General features: G+C 40.5%; 1 protein-coding gene across 3 annotated transcripts in view; it reads right to left on the bottom strand.

Moving 5' to 3' along the window:
- grb10b (growth factor receptor-bound protein 10b) overlaps nucleotides 1–22,913 on the bottom strand; it is a 71,857-nt gene that overhangs the window by 44,358 nt on the left and 4,586 nt on the right. For 2 of the 3 annotated variants that reach the window (XM_034698592.1, XM_034698590.1), the window contains exons 2-3: nucleotides 13,150–13,272; nucleotides 4,779–4,875 (exon numbers count right to left, since the gene is read on the bottom strand). In XM_034698592.1, the coding sequence (XP_034554483.1) occupies nucleotides 4,779–4,875; nucleotides 13,150–13,200 (148 nt within the window). In that variant the 5' untranslated portion in view covers nucleotides 13,201–13,272. The remainder of the gene's footprint in view (nucleotides 1–4,778; nucleotides 4,876–13,149; nucleotides 13,273–22,913) is intronic. The other variant, XM_034698591.1, reaches the window with a different exon arrangement.

The raw sequence follows: 22,913 nt of genomic DNA, 5'->3' as shown, positions 1-22,913 counted from the left end.
CTCAAGGAGCATTTTATACACAGGTTTTCATAAGACACTGGCTCAGTGTCCTATGCACAAAAACACCCTTAGCATCAACTGTTTTTTGTCACTGCGCTCACAGCACTTCAAGTTGAAAATAGTCAACTAATGGAACACCATGCTTTTCACTTCTCCATTACTGACCAATCAAAAGACAGAAGCCAAGACTTCTGATATGAACATTTGTGGAGAACAATTGCAGAGCTCTTTAGAGAGGAGAAACACACATCGTTCGTTTTTGGAGGGTATAATTTCCATGTCTAGTGTTTCTGCTAATGCTAAGACACCGTTTCTGATCAATTGTTTTTTACAATTTTTTTGTATAATTCCATTAAATAAGAGCATATATAACGCTTACAGAACAGTCTTAAACAGACTTAATGATCACTACAATGGAAAGCGCAACAAATTTCATAACCTAGCAATCATAAGCATGGCGAAAAGCGCACAGAAATTGAGGTTGTGGGCTCTGCCAACACAAAAATAAATTACGGTAAGTGGACACAGGTCCTAAGTCCTAAACACAGCAAAAATATATTTAAGGCTGGATCTCTGTTGTCCATTACAGGGCTTGAAACTCTGGTATTTAGAACAACACCTAAATATAGAGGGTATTAAGAAATTCCAAGCTTTGTAAGTGTCAATAAAGGTTAAATTCATGCCATGTAATTAATGGATACAAGCATAGGAAATAACCCTTCTGACAACCATCCTTCCCCTGACAAATCCTTTATTTTAAGATGAGTGATTATCCTGAATCCTATTATCTTAAGTTGTTTGGATAAACCGTGGGATACACAAGTAGGAACTGTAAGTAACTGTTTTCACTTGTGATGAATCTGACACTAACTTACATGCTGAATTACTTCTTTGTGTCATATACAAAGTGTTAGAAAAAAAGGGTGAACATGGCCATCAGGAGGTTCTTATAATGCTTGTTTTGTCCCAACAACTTTTCTAATCAGTCCTTTATCTTTCCATCTGTTCTTTTTATAGGCCCAAACTCCGCTGTAGAAGTCACTACCAAAGAAAAAACTCTAATGGGTCAAAGGATAACACTGGCTTTATTGTTCTCATTTCCTCATTGTTTAATTTCTCCCATGGTTTCAGTTCAATCATGCCTCCCTGCCTCCTCTTCTAAGAAGAACCTAGAACCGGTTAAATTAGGGGTAAAAATAGCCCCAGCTTCCTCTATTGTCTGAGCCAGGCTAAATACAGTATTAACCAACGGTTAAACTAGTCAAGGCTGGTAAGAATCTGCAACAAAGCTGTTTTGATCATCTCTGATCACAGGAAAGCCAAAACAAAACTACTGTACTGAAGAAAGAACCATATGGCTTTGTGTTCTTCTTTCACTCAGGAATGTAGTCTGTGCATTTATTATTCATTCCTGCTGGTTAAAAACAAAGAGGAGGGGCGACTATCCGGCAGAAAAGAGGAATGTAAGGGGTATACAGTGCATGAATTGAACACACACACACACACACACACACACACACACACACACACACACACACACACACACACACACACACACACACACACACACACACACACACACACACACACACACACACACACACACACACACACACACACACACACACACACACACACAAGGGGGGGAAAAATACAAGCCCAGCGAAGGGGTTTCCATTCAGAGGGATCAGTGGGAGGATAGTCTAAACTGTAAAGCGTGGCTCTGCACCGGGGAGCACAATACAGGCAGTGACAGCACACACACACCCACCAAGGGCCAAGCCTCCTGATTGGGGAGAGAGAGTGCGGGAATTTCAGTGAGAAACAGGAGGAGGGAGAGAGGGAAAACAGAGATGAACATGGAGAGGAGGGACGGGAGTAAATAGAGGGACTGAGAGGCAGAATCTCATTTCAGGGGGACTTTGGATCAGGAACAAGATGGTAGCAAAAGGGAGGGTTCAAATAGGGTGAGCAGGACCACATAGAGGAATTTCATTTCACACAACGCACAGCATCACTTGGTATTGAAAGAAACAGGTGTTATCTCATTAAATACCAAATCTAAGCTTGGAGGGATGGCCCAAAATAATATGAATAGTATGTTCAGTTAAATGTTAAATCATCCCACAAGGGGGCTGATATGAATCCTTTGACATGGAAGTGTATTTGACCATGGAATTCAAGGGCCTAATTTTTAGCTCTAAAAATAAATCTTTGTCAAATCAAGAAAATTGTCTCTAAATGAATATTCTGTCGACTGATTTATTTCTTTGGTTGGTAACCAGGTAATGAGCCTGGTAATGGATAGTGATGGGGATGAGAATATGTTTCGTGTAGGGGTCTTGCTCACCCTGTCTGTACTCTAACATACATAACCACCCGTTCACTTTACATCACCCCTTACTTACTGGGGAGTGAAATGGGAGCCATGATATGCACTCCTTAAATAACTCTGCACACTCCCTTCAAGAGGCCCCTGTTTGAGAGCATAAATGCAGGACTAAGGGCCCCTCCATGTTTGTACTACAGTGAGTGTTGATGTGCATGTGAGCTTGCACATGCATGCCCGTGACATGTCACTCTCTCTCAAGACATATCTAGAATAACTCATTGTGTGAGGTTCAAATCAAGGCCTAAGATGCAGAGCCACTCCTTCAGATTACTGCAATGCATTGGTACTACAGATGGGATTTGTTGCCTGGCAGCTGTAAGGCCAGCTGAGTGAGAGCGTTAAAACATAATGTAGAGATACCGAAGTCACTTAATGCAACAAGATGAATATGAGTGAGCAAGATATGCTTAATTTCAGGGTCATAGTCTGACATGTTGGACTGTCACAACCACACATACTGCCTCAGTATAAAGATTTGAGTAGACACACTTTCTGAACTTAACTTTGAAAGTGTGCTGAGGAGATGAAAAATTGATGAACCAAAAATAAAAAAGTACCAGGTAGAATATATTCCAGAAAATGTCTCCCTACCAAAACCTTGAATCTGACTGAAAAGCTGGAACAACATCAGAAGAACTTTCCTGGTGGTTGATGCTGATTATTTTTATCTGGAAGCAAAAGATGACAAACACTTTATTTCTTTGGAACTGACTGAATGAACCATGCAGCCACATCTAACTTAAGTTGTTGACAAACGTGCAGATATGGACTTATTTTCTGACTATTTCAAAAACCAGAATAAGGCTTTCGTGCGGAGGGTAAGTTCTATAACCTGACAGACAATGAACTCAGCTATAGGACTGAAGTCACTCTGGCGTGTGTCTGAGAAAAACAACAAAGAGGAGACAGCATTTGCACAGTGCAAGCCTGTGACATCGCATCTGTGAGCGACTGGAGAGGACTCACATATGTGTCATGCCCCAGCTCAGGACAAAGAGGCCTCGTCATTTTCAAAGTTATTTAAAGAAAGGCCGCAACTGGGCAAACAATATTAAACTTTCTAAAACCCTCAACTTCAGAGTAAATTATTATGTGCAAGGCAAAATCCCCAGCTTACAAGTTGGGAGTATCCAGTGGAGAAACTTCTATTTCTAGACATCAAATATTGCCTTGCAAATACCCTGATAAGCTGCTCAATCGTATCTCATTCCAAACATGTGAAATAATAGCAGATCATGTTCCAAAGAAGCCGTGCTCTTCCCTCTAAAGTTAATAGGTTTATGACTGGTCTAGCTTTGTAGCAAACACAGCAAGTAGCTGGTGGCTCCATTAGAGACCAAAAAGAATAAAAGAGTGGCTTTAGAGGGAAACAAGTTAAACTACGTCAGCAAGGATAATCTTCCCACTAATAACACCAGAAGTACCAGGGTTTAATGCTCAATCTCTTCTCAGATAATACAGACTTTGTAATATAGCTCCTGACACTAAGACATGCTTGTTGACTATAAACTGTCACCACTTACTTATTAAACTTTTAAAAAGAGTGAGAGAGGGCATAGGAAAACGTCTTCAAAACCAAGGCTAATGAGACAGGCTCCACAAACATGTCATGGTGTCAAAATATCAGTGATCAGACAGGGTAAACAGAAATGTTCCTTAGTTCAAGTCATCTCTGCTCGTCTCCCTCTCTGGTCTGGTCTGAGTTCCCTCCATCCCGGCTGACTCTGTAATATGACAATGTAATTTCTGCTCCATTTATTTCCCATGCCGTGGCCAAGCGTTCTAATTCAGTCGTCCAGTTCTCGCAGACTCCCCGCCCTTACCTCCCATGCTGAGCCAATATTGTGCTTAAATCTCATGCTCCGATTGTCATGGATGAACCCTGTATGGCACAATTAGATAGGCGGCATAATTATAATGGCACCCTGTGTCCACGCAGATCACACTTTGAACTGCTGAAATGTTTACAGCGGAAGAGACCCAAATATATACTATCCCCCTCGACCCGCAGCAGACCAGAGGAGGATAATGAGCAGCAAGCCGCTCTCCACACTGTGCGAGAAACACACACACAGACACGAACACACACAAACACATACAAACTCATATCTGTTACCTTCTTGTATCCCCTGATGTATGAAAATGAGAAGGGAAATATACAGCAGACTAATGTTACACAAAGCCAATGTACAGTAAGTCCCAAGAGTGTGCAATATGATAAGATGAGTCCTGCTGTGCATGCAAAACTATGTCATTTGATAATATGTTGAACAGGCTAAAGCATGTCTTCTACGTCATACACCACCATGTAACATAAGGATATTCAACACTTTAAATTTGAGAGCATCATCCATACTCAAATATACATAGTTGGCTAAAGACCAACCTTGATGGCTTGGAGAACTCCGATTGGCTGATTGCTGGAAGCTTGGACCAATGATGTCAGCTTGCCTGTGATTGGAGGTCCGGTCTATATTGTCCTGCTGAGAGTGAGGGAAGCAAAAGAAAGAACATTTTGTCACTCTACTTAATGATTTGTTTTATGATTGTCACCTTTTTGGGTGGAAAAACTGCAGCCAAATCTCAAACCAAGATCAAAAAAACATCCGTCAACTAATTCTTCATCATTTGTTATTAATAGGTTAAAAAAGGCGAATGATAGCAGGCTATTTCTTATATGGTAGAGGATAATCATTCAAATGATGTTCAAAGACTTATACTTGACTTGGTGATGATAACAGAGATTACATACATGAAAAATAATACTGAGAAATCAACTAGATGCCATGGAAGTGTAGTGATGTTCCCAGTCTATTCACCAATACTTCAGACAGATGTTATGCAGAATTTTAAGGGCCCAAGTGTCCCATTGAGAGGTCACAAATCCAAGACAATGTGGAGGATCATTTTTAATAAAAAAGTACAGTTAGTGCTTCATGTCTAACAAAAGCTGCGTCCGAGTTGCTGAAGAGACAAAAGACAGCACACAGGAACGAAACAGACAGCTGCTGAGGTCAGAACAGTCGTAAAAAAGCACAAGAAAGAGACGCTTCGTGAACAATGTGAACAATGGTTGTTTCATACGAGAACATGAAGAAACATTCCCTCAAAAGGCGTACTTGATCCAACATGCAGTGTGTGATGGCAGCATTCAGTTTATTATTACAATACTGTGATACAATACTGTTTCCTTGTATGATTTTATTCTGTCCCATTTGTTGCCAGAGCTACACCCATGTGTAGAGAGCATTATAATAAAAGAAATGGTCAGGGGAGGGAAGACAACCCGAGATAGACATGTAGTTTAAAACCTTCATCAGAAATACATTGACATTTTAAAACGAAGGCTAAAAATGTAAAATATAAAATAAAATAAAAAACGTCTGCAGCTTCGACAGCATGTGTGAATATAGCCAGATGTTTACCAGAGCACTGAAGATGAAACTCAACCATGATGTCCTCACTTGACCCCTCTCTTTCTATTTCTCCATAATATACACAGTCACTGCAAAACTGCACAATAAGAAACAAATTCCAACTGAAACGGTAAGAATGATGCAGAATTATTTCATTTTGACATACTTCCAGCGCTTCCAATTTCTAAACAGTTCAATTCTGGGTTACCTATTGTGTGTGTCCCGCTCAGGGCCTGACAGCACGAGTGGGAACAGAACGTCCTGGGGCGGTCCACTGTGCAAAAGAAGAAAAAAAAAAGAAAAAAAAAAGACTGTGTGTGTCTGAGTATCGCAGCAGACCTCCTCTGACGCTGTAATAAAAGCTGTTGCGGTCGCTTGTTCTGCCTCATTTACAGCTCTGACAGACAACCCAGGCAGCGCCGGCTTTACATGCACGTTTTTTTTTTCCCCTCCTACTGTACGTGTTGTTCTCCCGGATTTTCCGTGATAAATGTCTTTGGCATCCCGTCAAGTTCAGTTATCTTTGTTGCTTCAAAAGTCAATGAGTTATAGCGACTGTATGAGGATGGTCCTGTTGCCCATCATTTGATCCTTCAGACACAATTTGTGGAAAATCTCACTTGATGAGCACGTCCAGGCTGTACATGGTGGAGGTATTACTTATATTTACAACAGCACTGTACCTTTCTGCTCATAAAAAATGTAACTAAGTGCCACAGATCAAAATTTGAATGTGACAAATTTTAAAAAATGTATCCTTAACCATGAAAGAGACCAAAAACATTGAAAGAATAACTACATTTTGATTGAATTTGGACAGTTTTAGATGCCTTTTGTATTTTCTATCCTTTACAGAGCTTGAGTTACACTCACAAACGCTAAAACACTTAAGACTGTAAAGTAAAGGCTTCAATTGCACTGCAAAAAATGGACTCACTGTGATGGTAGAGCTTGAAGAAGAATTCCACTCTGATGCCTCCATTCTTTAAATTAAAAGCTCGGCTGCAGAGTTTAGATATGCATAATCCATGACTTGCCTCTAACTCTTTTAGCTTTTATGTTCGGTGGAGTAGAAGTTGTAGGTGTTCCTCCCTGCCATCTATAATGGCACAAACTCTCCGCCTGAACTTAATATAACTGGAAGCTCTTCGTCAGTATAGGTCCTGTCCACCTCCACCCCCCAAAACCCCTCTTCTATACCAACCAAACCAACCGCATCCAATCATTGCATTGCATTGTTCCGTCTCTGTATTGTCTCGAGTTCCAGCCGCCTTGGCCGCATCGGAAAAGAGATTTCAGAGCTTAATGGACTAACCTTCTTTTGAAATACAAAAAAAAGAAAAACAGTAAAACAACTGCTGCATCACCTCATTTGTCCCCGTGACACAGCAAACCCCATCATCAACACACACCGTCTGGGGGTCCAGCTACCAGACTGTGACTGATCCCTACCCAGTCACCCAAACAGCACTGGGACGCTGGTTGGTTGGTGGGATGGTACAGCGCAACGCTAGTGTGTGTGTGTGCCTGTGAGTGTGTGTGTGTGTGTGTGTGTGTATTCAGGAGAGGATGGTCATGGTTAAGCTCCACTGAGCAAAAATGCAGGGACTCTTTCACACCATATACTGCTCTTGAATGCTGCTTTGCATGGCTGTCTGGGAGTAAATGAGTTAACTCACTAAAAGGACTAAAAGGGTCTCTAAAGCACACCTTGATCTCTTTTGTGGATCTTTCTAACAAAATGCCAAATCCCAGACAGCCTTTGACGCTTCCGTAGACAATCAACTGAACGTTAACTTGGAGATTTTATCCTATAGATACTAGTCATTTTGCATAATTCTTAGTCACTGCAGACTTAGTTGGAATTAGGTTTTAGGTTTATTGGAGCCTATAAGTTTGTGACAACAAAGAAGAAGAGAAAATAACTAAGAAAATCATGCAGGTTTTCTTTTTGTTCACTTCCTTTATCCTTGTTCTTGCATTTTCTCATCCAGATTCACAGTCCACCTCACTCAAATTAACAGACAAAAACCCCGGTGCAAATGCACGGACACACGTGTTGCTGGAGTTCTTAAAGAGGGGTCAAAACAGCACTGAGGGTATTCCACATTTTGACAAGGAGCATATAAGGGCCCTCTCATATTGATGAAGTTGAAAAGAACTCTGCAGGGTTGAGGGTTCAGCTCTTTAAAGGGGGTCAGCAAAAGGCTAGAGACAAGGTTAAGGCACTGAAAGCAGGATAGACACAAAGGTCTGGAGATCAGGCCTCAGACAAAAAGGAAAAGACTGAGATGCATGTCAAAGCTACGCCTTTAGAAGAGGTCAGACTGAGGTTAAACGTTGTGACCACGGACTGAATATAATCGATACTTGACTTTCTGAGAGGCTAAAAAGAAACAGCTGAGAGTACACTAAAGCCAAGTTTCTCAGTATAAAATTCATTTTTGTGTCAGATTTACAAAAAAGAAAAAAAATATCACAAACATGAAAATCCCTCTCAAGAGTCCATGGCCTCTGGAAGGTCGTCCTGCAGACAGCGCAGGGCTAAATGTCACGGTCCTGCTGCAAACATGGATGAAGACTAGACAACCGGAGGAAATCCCTTCTTACATAATTAACTAGAGTGAGATCAGAGGGTCACACTTATGTCTGCTCTACTGCTTTGGTTATCTGTTTGTTTATACTGTAAGTTCAGCTGGAGCTGCTGTCACAGCACAGCCGAGCCTCTGACAAACCAGCCTGTGACACATGCAGTATTTACTCAACATGATGATACAGCTGATATAGGTTTCAGAACAGCTTTTTTTCTCATTCAGATTAATCTACTAAGACATAACCTAACTGATAGATCAGCCATTGATGGTAATACGTCTATTATTTACAACATTATACTACATCTAGTGTTAGTGAAGTGGTTGTTCCCTTCCAATGGACCTCTTAAGGTGTCTTAAAAATACAAATACAGTGGGGCAATTCAGTTTTATCAAAGGTAAACAGTAAGTATGTAGTCAATATTTAACCAATTAACAGGACAATTAGCTCAAACAGTTTACTACCCAGTTTTGCTAGTTTAACGTCCTTAAAAAATAGGCTCCGAACTACAGTGTTGAACAATTAATTAAATGTAGGTGTGCAAAAAACAACAGTTCCTCGAGTGTCAACTTGAGGCAGGGTCCAAAAGCAAAGGAAACCCTATGCAAACACATGTTACAGTACTCACTTTCACAGCGGACTGAACGTGTTTAAACCAATGAGTGATATAACTGAGACCATGTCTGTGTTTTTCGTATTTAAAAAAACATAACATCTTAAACTTATGGGATTTGTTTTTTCTGTCCACCAAGAAATCTAGATAATTCTGTTTATGAATCAAGAAAAATTGGGGGTTGCTGCATCTCTGAGGATGCTGAGTTCTAGCCAGTCCATGACCCTTGAATGGAAAATCTTGGTATGATGAATGAAGGGACTCCTCATCTGAACTCAGTGAACTAAAGATGATTGCAGACTGTGTCAAAGCCGCTACGTTAACTCAAAGTTCACAAAGGGTTCTCAGTCAAAATGCCCCTTTGACAAAATGTAATGAAAGAAATACTCACAATACAAAAGCCCTGAGCAAAATAAACATGATTTTGTGATTTCTAGGAATACCGGTATGTCATGGGAAACGCCACAGTATCTTGTTAATGTTTAGCCCCAGATAAAACAATCCAGTTATCCCAGGCTCTCTCACAGTAAAATCAAGCTCAGCTGTTGGACTGTGCTTGTTTATCCAGAGATCAAACACAGATTTGTAGAAGCTTAATACACTGGAGGGCATACTGAACTTTTATACATGACAATAATGGCCAACTGGATCACTTGAGCTCTGCTTACGCAGTATGTTTAATCCAATCAAGTTTTATTATACAAGAGGGCCAAGGTTAAGTTTATATAACCTTATAAAACAAATCATAGGTCCCGTCTGAATTCTTTAAGCAATTGCAATCTGCCAATTGCAATACTGTTTTACCACATCAGATTTGCCCCACTGTGCACATACCTTCATTTAATCACTGCTCACTATCACACAACAGAAGCAAGATTAAGGTGGCGATATAATCCCTGTGAGTTGAGTATAATGTTATCTGCACTTGAATCTGTTTTGAGTCCTTGCTAGAGTTTTATCGGTGACAATCTGCCGTAACGCTGGAATTTCACAGCGAATGGTTTTTCTCATTCGGCAAGTCAAGGTACATCTGTTATGGCTGAATGCTTTGATAACAGATGAGTGAGTGTTTATGCATGTGTGTGTGTGTGTTCATGTTTGTGTGTGTGTGTGTGTGTGTGTGTGTGTGTGTGTGTGTGTGTGTGTGTGAGTGTGTGTGTGTGAGAGTGTGTGTGTGTGTGTGTGTGTGTGTGTGTGTGTGTGTGTGTGTGTGTGTGTGTGTGTGTGTGTGTGTGTGTGTGTGTGTGTGTGTGTGTAAACCTGGATTCTGTACGTTGGCTTACATGTACTATATACTCCATTAGCAGCAGGCATCCTTACTGCCGTTAAAGATGGAGGACTAAATGATGCATCAACCTGGAAAATAACACAATAGTCCATGTCCATGACGAAACATGAAACCTCAGTTATCTTCCTTTAAATCACCTAAATAACAGGACAAAATGTATGCATGTACATGCTATGAGTACACATGGTTGGCAGAGGAGATAAGCCTCTAAACATTTACTTTCCTCTATTTGTTGACACCAAGAGGCTCTTAAGCAACGAAGGAATTCACTGTCATACAAAAGCAACTGGTTTGAACTCAATCCAATAGCTTACAACTATTTAAAAACAGAAGGGGTCCTGAAGCTTTAAATGATCTTTGAAATAAGTTACTAGATATGTAAGCTAGTTAGCAAACTAGTTACCAGCTAGACGACGAGCATGACAAAAGAATAAGGGTGGGAATAGCTGCCGATGCAACAGGAAGTCTTTATTTCAGTTCTACCAGGGCGGTCTACACTGGCCAAGAAAGTGCATCCTTTGTGTCAGGTGTCCTTCAAAGGGTGCAGCCCCTTATTTAGGACACAGCTTGTATGATTATCCACTATCCTAAAGGGGGTTGTCACCTCAGGCTCAACTCAAACCCAAATAGTTTAATAATATCGTTGAGTTAGTTTCTTAAACTTTTCAGTCATTGAATGCATCATAAAAAAACTTTTTTTTTCACGATGTATGTTGATTCATTTTTGCAGCTGAAGCAAAAAAGCAGAAATGCAGAAAAATATACACACAAGCGACTCTGAATCAGCTCGACACAAATTCAAGCAACTAAGAGCATACAAAACTCACACACACATGCATGCACACACACGCACGCACACAGTCCCTCTGCTGTATCTTTGGTGTCTGTCTCTCTAAGCTGAAGAGACCTGAGAGACTCAGGCTGAAACCTTTGACCTCTCACAGCTCTGGGGTCAAAGGTCACAGATAAACCCATGGCCCAGATGACAGGCAAACAACAGAGTGGCTTCTGATCAGGCTAATCTTGCTACTGCTCTAATACAAATGTTTGGAAGCCCTTTGCACTGCACAGGCTGGTGTGAACAAATTGACTGACCCCGAAAACCTTAGATGTTGAGTTTGATCTCACTGACCCAATCAAAAATCAGCACCTCGGGATGCAAACTGCTGTTTAGAGGCCAATGTTTGCTGAGAAATCATTTCCCCCCTGCTGCATGCAAGAAACCTGAAAGAAAATACTTCTACACCTGAGTCTGACAAATTAAAATTGGATTATAGGCATTGGAAAACATGACTGTGCGCTTCAACCTAGAATACAAAGTGAAACAGGTTCTGTAACATCTTGTTTCAGGAGTTACAGAATAATTCCAACTTGAATTGAAAAATAATGGAACATGGAAGAATTTCTTTAAAATAATACAAAATGTTCTGTATTTATGATACACAATTAAGCAGATCTCCTGCCTCTTCAACAGCTCATAGTTAACCATGGGTGGTTACCAAAAACTGCATGAATACACTGAAGACAAAGTTTAAGAGTTTGACTTTTAAAGCAAAAAGTTAAATCATATCGATTAAAACATTCTGACAATTTTAACAGTCAGCATAGATTTGAGTGTAAAAATGAAAAAATGTTAACAAAGATTTTTTGTTACCCTAATCAAGACAGTCCAATATCGGCCAATTAGAATGTCCACACAATGTAGGGTCAGACTATAATGTTTCCTGTGGTGAATATTTTTGTCTCCACAGTCACTGTAGTTTTGATGTCATTTGTTTGGAAATATTGCTGTGTGATTCGCTCCAAACTTTGGAACAGAACTTCTCATAACAAGAGCTGTTAATTACCATAATTATTTTTTTGGTCATTGTGATTTTGGCATCACAATTAAATAAGGTATAGCCAATTATCCTTAACCCAGGTTGTGAAATATTTGTCTTAGCAAAAACTAGAACCAAAGCTTTATTTTAGTTTTGTGATAAAGTGGTTTTATTGCACTTTTAATGCAGTAAGTTAGTTGCAGATAACTGGAATTTGGAATTTAAAATATGACATTAAAAGCACAAGGAAACAAACTATATAAATGCGGGCCAACATCAGAATGAAGAGGGCAGCAGTTATCTGGGACTGTCAGCCATGAGAAGATGTTTTAGTGAGTCTGTTAGACCAACACTGTTCAATAGTCTGTTTCCCTACAGCTCTTTTTTAATTCAGTGTGTTAACAGAGGTAGAGCGTTGTGACGAATCAGGTGTATACTTACTTATAGGACAAATATACTACTAAGAGCCTCAGAGACAGAGGGAGAGGCTGGGAAAGGCAACACAGTTGGCAAGAACCACATTGACCTGAATCCGCACCCTCAACTTTTTTCAGAGTTCTTGGAAGGACTCTCACAGTACCTCGAGTTCTTCTTGGATGGTTTATTATTAGTGTCCCATGTTAAAAATATCAATAATACCAGGCATCTGACTTGCCAGCAATAGAGTTCATATTTCACAATCTCATCTAGCTAAGAATTTCCCAGAAGCTTCGTTCAAGGATTATTTTCATGTTAGCAATCCCCCCTAAGGTTGGACGCTGCGACAGGATCCGATGTTATTTTATTTCATACTGGCACATTTGCACTCCAGATTTCTATCAAATAAAGGATCTTTGGGAAGAAAATCTTGGACAGATATCCGGTGGTTGCAAATCTGGCCTTTGCACATTAGTGCTGGCTTTTCATTTCCTACATGGCAACATCTCATCCCCACAAATACAAGTTGAACTGTTTAATTACATTAAAACATCTTCTTAAGACAAGATTTTGACTCACTGAAAGGATATCTGACAGGAAATCATATTTACCTGATAATTTGGATGATGCAGGAAATAATCCGGACATCTGGCCACAGCCATGTTCCTCTCAGCTCTTTTGGAACAACTCGTCTGGTCAGATTCAGTTACAGTACAAGATGGGCAGAGCAGGACCTGCAGAGAGAGAAGAGCAGACAAACTGAGGTTAGTGGAAAACTACAAAGGAAGAAAGGGGAGGGTGAAGAGGTCCTGGAGAGGAAGGAGAGGAGGATGACAGAAGGAAAGGAAGATGAAGTCTAGCTTCTGAGGAGACAGATATAGCACAGAGCACTTCTTAACCCACATATACTCTGAGTAAACAACATCAACAAGCATCACGGGAGCAACACTGGCTGGTTAAAAATTGTGAAGTGTCAGAAAATGATTAATCTGACTCATAAACAGCTTCATGTTTATTCTCTGTGTATCAGAAAGCAGCTTTGCTTTACAACCAAGTGCTTTACAGCAGGATCAATATTTTTAACTTCTTGGTTAATAGATTTACATCCATCTAATTCAATTTTTGATTTGGTGATTTTGTCTCATGTTACAAGGATTTTATTTTTATATCTTTGTTCAGGAATATAAAGTCTTGTGGAAAACCAAGTCTTTGAACAAAACAACACATTTTGCTTAGCCCTGTTGTAGTTTGTTGTTATTGATCAGAGTAAAGTTCATAAACTGGAGATTATTTGTTCAGGAAAAAGCTGATTTAACTTTAACTAAAGGCTGTGGATTTAAATGAAATGCTTCCCACATCTCGTCATTTGGTTTACTGAATAACTATGACTTTGCCACACACTAACTAGCTCACTATGTGGCACCATACTTCACTTTATCATTAATGAATTATGAGAAATCTGCTGAGAACTGGTGCTTTCAAACGAACATAACTGCAACATAAAATGTAACTCGGCAGGCTTTAAAGGTGTTCTTCTACTCCACCAGCTCCCTCCCCTCGGGCATCCTTGGGTCAAAATAACCACAAATTCAACAACATGGACTTTAGTCTATTTGAACTTCTTAAAGTGGGTATCCTATTAACCTCTTGGCACCGCTGCCACTGAACAAACACCTGTAAACACAGACCCAAAAATACTCAGTAGGCACCTCTCCAGGTCTTAAGTTAGACTCCGGGAATATATTTGCAGCCGAGCAGCTCGGCTCACAACTGTGATGCTCTTTTATGCAGCAGTTCATGACCCCCTGCTGGTATTTCAAAAATATGACCTGCCATTTTATAGCCGGCTAATATTATCTCATGTTTGCATTAGGGGTTTTGAGCAGGCTGCCCTTGGGGCTGTAGAGTGTGTATACAGTATGTGTGCTTGTTTCTGCCTGGACATGTTTTTGCAGCATGCATGGAGTACTGTATGTGGTAATGTGTGTGTTTGCATGTTTACATATGCTGCACATGTGTGGCAGCGCGTGGGTGTGTAAATGCTCTATTTTTAGGATGTTTCAAGGTCTTTGAGAAGCTCTGATGTGATTTTTAGGTTTCGTCTTGCATCAACAGACTAAAGGGGAACAGAGATAGAACAACTCCGCCTCCAGTTAAATTTTACAAGCACTGCTAACAGGTCATACTGTTGAATTGCTTAACTTTCCAACACAGGTGATGCAAGCAAAATGACAAAGAGTATCTTTGTATGATTGTTGTCCAACTTAGTCTGGTGAAAAACATGTTTGTCAATGTTTGACTGATAGCAACGCTTTATGGCAGGGTGACAAACTAGTGGTCATGACAAGGGGCAAGGTCAAGTATTTGCATTGTTTCAATGCAGACACCATCAAGCATGCTTCAAATACAGCCTAAAATGCTGTATCATGCATCTACAGCAGGTTGGTCAATGCACAAGTTCAACATTAGTATCTATCTTCCATCAACAAAGCACTTTTTTCTGCTCAGCCTTACAATAATTATTCAAAAGTAGAGATTTTTTTTCAATTTGAGAGGTCTCTTCTGAATGGCATTTACTATGATTACTAACTAATTGATGGGAATAACGTAGAATACATTTTGGGGAGGAGTTTTGAGGAGGGTCCAAACTTATTCAAGTAACCACACCAGACCAGTATCAGCTTAAAGTGCAAATGTCAGAGTATGGGTTTTGCAGAAGTACTGAAATTGCCAGAAACATCTCCGAGGTTGAAGCATGGTTTTCTAAAGCGGCTTAACTTTTTGGTAATTTCAGATGCAGAGTGGCCCCTAATAATAAAAAGAAACAGTACAATTTACAAATATCTACTCATTGGTTTAGTTGCTGAACTCAAAACTGTAGTCATATTGCTCATGATAATCCTCTGTTTTGATAGGTTTCTGGAATCAGCTGATGAGATAAATAAAAAGGTCACTCAGAGCTCCCCTTCCAAATTCCTAAAAATGAAACCACTTTTTTTTATACCGCCAAAATTGGGCTCACCCATAATGAGCAAACCATGAATGCATTTTAATCAAAGAGCTTGGCACTGGCATTACGAGGGCCCCTAAAAGGGCCTGCTTGTAATGAGTGTGTGCATAGATGAGTGTGTGCATAGATGAGTGTGTGCCTGTGTCTGTGTGTATTACTGTGTGTGTGGCCAGGCTGGCTGGCATGCAAGGACAGCTCGTCATTTACACATTATTTACAGACACACAGTTTACAACAAAAACAAAACAAATTAACATCAGCCTAAACTTTCTGAGCGGCCCCTCATTAGGCGGTCGCCACACACTCGCTGACTGGCTGCAGCTGAACTGTATGTTTATTATCTTTCAGGAGTCAGCAGGTTGTGCAAGAGGGACAAAAATTAGACTAACAGCACTGGAAGCTAAACAAAAGGGTTGTGCGTCACTGAAGAATAATTTCTAATCAAAACTATCGCTTTTGACATGGATTAAATAATGAAACCATTCATCACAGTAAATGTATGGCCTTCCAGCATCTGCCATGTAACTTCTGCTTCATCTGTGCGTGATCAAACATGGGAAAAAGCTCAGGCGTTCCACGTAGCATTAAAATACCTTGCAACCCAAGTTCCAAAGAGCTCATATGTGCCACAGTGACTCTTAGTTACTGATTTATTGACCAAACACATGTACCTTTGCTTAATTGCTCCCTGACACAATCAAAGCCATTCCAGTGGGGGGATTAGAACCTCTCAGAGCCCTTTGATTCAATTCCTTCCACTTGAACAGTGGACTGAAACTGCTAACCATCTCTGACCTTGACAGAGCAATTACGCGGCTGGTATTGCAGCACTAAGGGGAACTTTGGGCTACGGCGGCTGTACCCAGCGGTGAGGTGACAGTACCTGGATTAATTAAAGTGATTTTTTGCTCAGACTTGCATGAGGGAGACTTCAAACACAAGGTTCCTAATAAAGCACATCATGAGTCATAAAACCTTTCCAGCACCAGCACCTTACACAAGGCTCCACTGAAGGTGCACTGCTCTACCAGCTGGCACCATGCATCTGATTTTGTGGGAAGAATTAAGTTTCTGGTATTTTAAGTTGAAACCCTACAAATCAATTCATCTTTCAAAGTTAGGGAAACAAATATAACAGAGAAAAACCCTATGCATGATGAAATGTCTAAGAATTATTCTTCATTGTGTTGGAGTCACATGATCACATCTAGAGCTTCCCCAATCACATATACATGAAAGCATTTAGAAACAGTTGCAGTTCAGGGTCAATTCAGTAAAACAATCTGTTTTACAAAACTGTCAGCAGCGATGTGACATGTAGTGTATGTGATTTGTACTTAATGGGCTAGAAAACCGAATGTTATACAACACTGGACGAGAGCCAACGAGGCAGAGAAAGTGATACCATTATTGAAGTAGAGCTCTAAGCCTTCTATCGCTGGATTCTTTTGACTGCAATAGTCTTGAGTGCACTTTCGGGCCCCATGGATATATCGTGGAAATTAAGTAAAAGACAAAGTTGCTGCAGTGTTGTGACTTTCCGCAGAAACACTTTCACCTCTCAGAGTTATACATCTTCCTAGATGTGACAACCAACTGAAGCCTAAACAAAAGTGCAAAAAACTGCAGTTCTTCGAGTGTCCACTTGAGGCTGGCTCCAAAAGCCAAGAACTTCATCAGGTCCTCTGTTGAGATGCCCATTTATACAGATGATTAAACTGGTTTAAAGTCTGGTCCAAAAACTGTTTTTTTGTTTTTTACATTATTTTAAGTTTGACTTTTATTTATTTATTTTTCTGAACAACAGTCATTGATGGACACAAACACTCACTCCACGGAACAGGTCATCAGCTGCACTGCAGACAGTGGACAGCACCTGGTGCTGAAACAAAGCACCGTCAGGGCAGAACCTGAATCAGTCTTTTCTGTCTATAAAAAGGAAAAGTGCAAGACAGGCTTTTAGACCTGTAGGCTGCTATACAATGTGGCTACAGGATACATAACTACAGGGTTAGCAGTTTGCTGCCAGTGCTTCAACTTTTCCACTTTTGTGCCGGGCAATAAGTGACATGAAGAATAAGACATTTGAAAGCAAAACCCACTTTATGCAGGAAATTTTCTTTGCAAATGATAGATATACATATTGAATCATGTACTGTATATCAGTATAAGTAAATCTCATTATGGTTTTGAATACAGTCACTACTTATTTAGACCACAACTTCCTCCAATATTAAATAACAGGTTATTAAGTTCTTTCCCTTCCTCTTTCCAAAGAGTCCAATAAAAATGTGGAAAATGGAAAAATTAAACTTTTAACCCTTCTGATTGAGTGTAAGCCAGAACTGAAAAAAAGGAACGTCTGCCAAACATGACATGTTAAGTTGAGGAGACGGTTACATTTTTTTAAAAACCACGGTGCCTGCCTGTTCGTCTGGTTTGTCAGTCTAACCTGTCAGCCTGTCTGTCCCAACTGTCAACCTGTCTGACTGTTTGGTTTGTCTTTCTGCTTGTCTCTCTGTCTTCCTGCTTGGCTTCTAGTCTGTCTGTGTATGTCACTCTTTACCTGTCTGCTGTCTGTACCTGTTTGTGTATCCACCTGCCTGCCTCTATACATCTTGATGAGACATCCGTGGCCTACATATGTTCCTCTCCTTTCCTCATCAGGAAAACTTTTTACATACTGAGGTTCTTAACAGAAGGCCATCCAGGAAAAAATTAAAACATACATGAATAACATGAACTTGTACATTGTAAAAGTCCAGAAAGACAAGGCTACTTTTATGTCAGATGCTAAAAGAACTTCATTGGTGTTCAATATAGAAATCTTATGGCATAGGGCTGTGTTATTGAAGGTTATATGAATCAATTTCTGATAGAAATTCTAATGTTGCACAATCAAAGTGTTGAAATGTGTTGGAACATGGGTGTTAAGTTCAACCAGCATGCTTTGTTAATGCATCAATGCTTGCTTGGCTCAGATTGGCAGTAACATGAACCTCCCAATAGCCTGGAGTTACTGATATGGATACGATGTCGCAAGTCTGTAGCGTAGGCAGAAATAGTACAAGTGCAGGGAGTTCAGACATACTGTATATTGTCAAGAAAGACAATGCATGGCAAGGATTCTTTTTATCCAATGCATCAAATTTGAACAAGAAAAACTTTTCTTTAATTTTAAGAACCTCTTCTGCAATTATGACCAAAAACACTTAAACCTGCAGTGCTCTATCGCAGCATCTGCGTAGCTCATCTGTGCAGCTGTGTCAACTAGTTCTCCTGTGTGTTTAATTGTGAAATGTGTTCATCTCGGTCAACTTGACTTCAGCTGATTGGACTGGACACAGATTAACACAGTAGGGCAGTTCAGCTCCACTCAGTCATCTTTGGAATGCAGAGAGCACATTCTTTCCATATAGGGTACTCTGTAAAAAAAACACATGTGCATTATAGTGGACCCCGACCCTGTTGGCTGGTGTGCATTGATTAGTGGGCTGACCAGAAAGTCGGGAACATATGGTAAAACTGTTATTCACAACATAACATAAAGACACACACACACTCACCAATTGTAAGCTTCCTTCTTAGGTTTCATAAGGGTCAATGGGGAGGAGTTTTTTATGCCTCCAGGGGTCACATAATGTGTTTGAACAGCCACACTCTCAGGTAGAGGTCTTACCACTCCTGCAGGATTCCCAACCATTACTGCCCACTCCTGCAGATGCACAGTCCTGCAGGAGTTCTAATCACTCCCTCATCCCTCTACCAAAGCTTTTGTACATTAAAAATGTCTGCCATCCAATTTGGTGTAAAACATGATTGGAAGTAAAAAAAGAAGCCGCTCAGGTAGACATACGGAAAAGGAAAGTGCTGAGAAGGCCATGGATCATGTCTTGTTCCTCAGTGTAATGTACTAAAAGGTGAATGTGTGGAAGATGATGGAACATTTATTAATATTTAAACAAAATTGATGACACTTGACTTGCATTTATGTGACAACATACCCGATGATATGATTTCCTGGTAGGTTGCATATGTTTCACTGGGAACAGATGCATTTGCAGAAGCCCAATAATAAACAGCATCTCCAATTTTCAAACATGAAATTTCATCCTGTGATAATGATGCTGACTTCATGAGAATAAATCTGCCCTACACCCGTCACATTTGTGTTGGGACTCGTGTGATCTGTGGAATCTTGCTGCAGCCCGGGGCATCGCTGGGAAAGACAGTACAGCTGAAACAAGCTTGACATCACTTATCTTTAAATTGACAAGACAAAGGCCTCGAGGAGGTTTTCCAAATTTGAAGAAGTAGTCAGAAGTAGCTGAATACAAGGTGAAATGATAAACATAAACATTTTGATTGTCAAACACTGTGTTTAAATAAAACAGGAAAGAATGTTTCTCAGTTAAGAAGATAGCCATTTGGTATAATCTGAAACATTTTAAGCACATGTATCCAAAGCCAGGTTAGAACACCCTGTCCTGCAAACTCTAATAACCAATCTGTGGAAAAACACTGGAACCAATAAGTCTACAGTTGATGTTGGTAGTTCCATCCGCATTAATAGAGCATGATAATAGTTTTGTAAATTATAGTTTAGTAAAATTGAGTATAGAGAAGGGTATACTTTAAGATGTGGCTGCAAATGGTTACCTTGTTGCTATCAAGGCAACAAAGAAGCTCCAAAAGAGACTAAAAATGTGTGATTAATTTGTGGTATTGCAAGTTAACTATGGGCAATCATGTGATTTATCGCAGTTTAAAATATGTATCGTTTGACAGCACTATTAACAATGCATTTCCTCTCATCCAAACATTTCTGGTCCCAAAAAACGAAGAAGGACTTTGGCATAAAAATGCCTGAGTCTAAGCTTCAAAAAGTGGGTGAAACCCACTAGTTTTACAGTAGAGAAGCAACACCTGCTTGTCACTCTTTGGTAACCCACCAAACACAAACACCACACCTGCCAAATTCAAACAAGGTTCCCACCCCCTGGCTGCCACTATTTACCAAGGCGGCTGGATCACGCCAGTCACAGTACCGCCCCCTTCTCCTCCAGACTCTCTACCACCCCAAGCCCCCCTTCCCGACCCCTACCATCATCCTGCCCCGCTCCAATCCAGAACATAAACATCGTCTTAATTCAAGACATGGCACAGATCCAACTCTGTGTCTGGGGACTTATGGAGAGTCTATTGAAGTGAATGTACTGACCGTAACTCAACCCTGAAAGCGGGGAGGTCAGCTATTCTAATGTATATGTTTGAATTAGCCAGACGCCGCAAGTGTGGATATTAAGTCGGGTGCTGTGAGTTATCAAAACTTCCGATAGCAAGGCAACCTATAGAAGCCTGCTGTGAGTAAGACAGGGAGTGGAGCGTGGAAGACTGTTGGAAGGCCTGCTGTGTCGTATTGGTGTAGATTATCTTCCGATTCCATACCAGCCTTTGGATCTTTGGGGACAAGATAGTCTTAATAATGTGCCAATTAACAGAAACACAAGAAAATCCTTCAAACCTAATTCCAAAAAAAAGTTGGGACAAAGTAAAATGTTAATTTGACAGTTTGTAAATAACTTTCACCATATTCAATTGTACAAAGAAAACATGTGGATGTTGAAAGTGAAAAACTGTTTTTCTGAAAAATATATGCCAATTTTAGATTTGATGACAATATTTCACAGCACTGTGTATCATTCGGGAACCCAGACCAGTTTCTGGGTTTTGAAAATGAATTTTTGTCCTATTCTTGCCTGATAGAATTTCAGCTGCTCAACAATTTAGGGTCTCCTTTGCAGGTAGGCCAGTTTAGCCAAATTCTTTTAGAACGTGCAAAATGTGTGTGTGTGTGTGTGTGTGTGTGTGTGTGTGGGGGGGGGGGGGGGGGGGGGGGTCATTTTAGCCCATGTAGATATTACCATAAGGTAAGGGTCATGTCTGTTTTTAATGCAGTGCCCCCTGAGGGCTCAAAGATCCCTGAAGATTAAATAAAGGGTTTTAATTATTTGAAAACCATCAAAATCTGTTTTATCAATAGTTTACACAGTGACACAACTTTTTCAGATTGGGTAAAATAAGAGATCATAAAACTGAAAATGGTAAACACTTTTAAAATGCCCTGTTGTGTGGTGTTGGAATAACTCATTGTCAAAACTTTTGTTGTTGAACAAAATGTTGAAATTAACTCTTACAACAGTTTCAGTCATCAACTTAAGAGAGAGAGAGTGTGTGTGTGTGTGTGTGTGTGTGTGTGTGTGTGTGTGTGTGTGTGTGTGTGTGTGTGTGTGTGTGTGTGTGTGTGTGTGTGTGTGTGTGTGTGTGTGTGTGTGTGTGTGGCCCGGCTGTTGTTTCTGAAGCAACACAACACTGTGAACTTGGGAGAGGGAGTTGAACAGAGCATCTCTGTCTTCTGTTTTAATCAGCAGATTAGATGGTAGTCACTCCTCGCTGGATGTGCTTGTTGCACATGTTGATTAGTCATTAATTGGCAGCTTTCATTATTTGAGAGCAGCAGCGTAAAGTGGGGCTATAAGAGAGGGCCTGATGTCATGCCGGGGGAGGCTGAATAGCACCAGTCTATGAGAGAAAGGCCTTTTTGAAACATGGACAGTGCCTAATTGGATGAGGATTTCATTGGGCTGCATGGGAGAACTGCTCTTATGCAATGGCAGAGATGAATGGAGGGGGCTCGGGAGCAATTGTGCTTGTGCACCAGTTGACTGCTATGGTGGCCCCCAGAAGGCAGGGATGGATGGATTTGCCTCCTCATGACGGCGTCTTAACTACAGCTGTTGGTAGCATGTGCAACCTCTTGAAACTGACTGTGATGTAATATACACAACCCAAATACAGCTGAGCTCAGAAATAAAACTTTCCATAAGAGACAGGCTGGAGTTCTGTGTGACCACTTGGGGATTTAATTTACTTACTCTTAGGAATGCTAACTAACTTGGCTGGCTGAGAAAAACCATATTATGAAGGACTTAGCATAAGTCCTTGTTCTAAGTACCAAAGTACACCACTGTAAGCCCCGATCACTTTCAAGTCTGGGTTTATTGCTACAAAACAAAAGGCCATAAAAGGAAACAATTATGAAAAAACATACATGCAGGCACTCAAAGTCTGTTTTCTATGGTGAGGCGTAATTGGAGTGTGAGGTTTAGGACAGTGCAATACTTGAAGGACAGAAGAAACCCTGTATTGTTCTGAGGTTTCACACAGGGAGATATATCTGGACAAAAACAAATGGTATGGGTACGCTACATCTACCAAAGCCAACTGTCCATGGCTTGTTTTGATTTCGCATTGCAGATTCCAGCTGGTACACTGAGACACAGTTCAGCGGAGGGAGACAGGCAG

The sequence above is a fragment of the Notolabrus celidotus genome, chromosome 12, assembly GCF_009762535.1.
Source record: "Notolabrus celidotus isolate fNotCel1 chromosome 12, fNotCel1.pri, whole genome shotgun sequence".
Lineage (NCBI taxonomy): Eukaryota > Metazoa > Chordata > Actinopteri > Labriformes > Labridae > Notolabrus > Notolabrus celidotus.
Note: the sequence above shows the minus strand (reverse complement) of the source record. Positions and strands in the feature narration are given on the sequence as shown.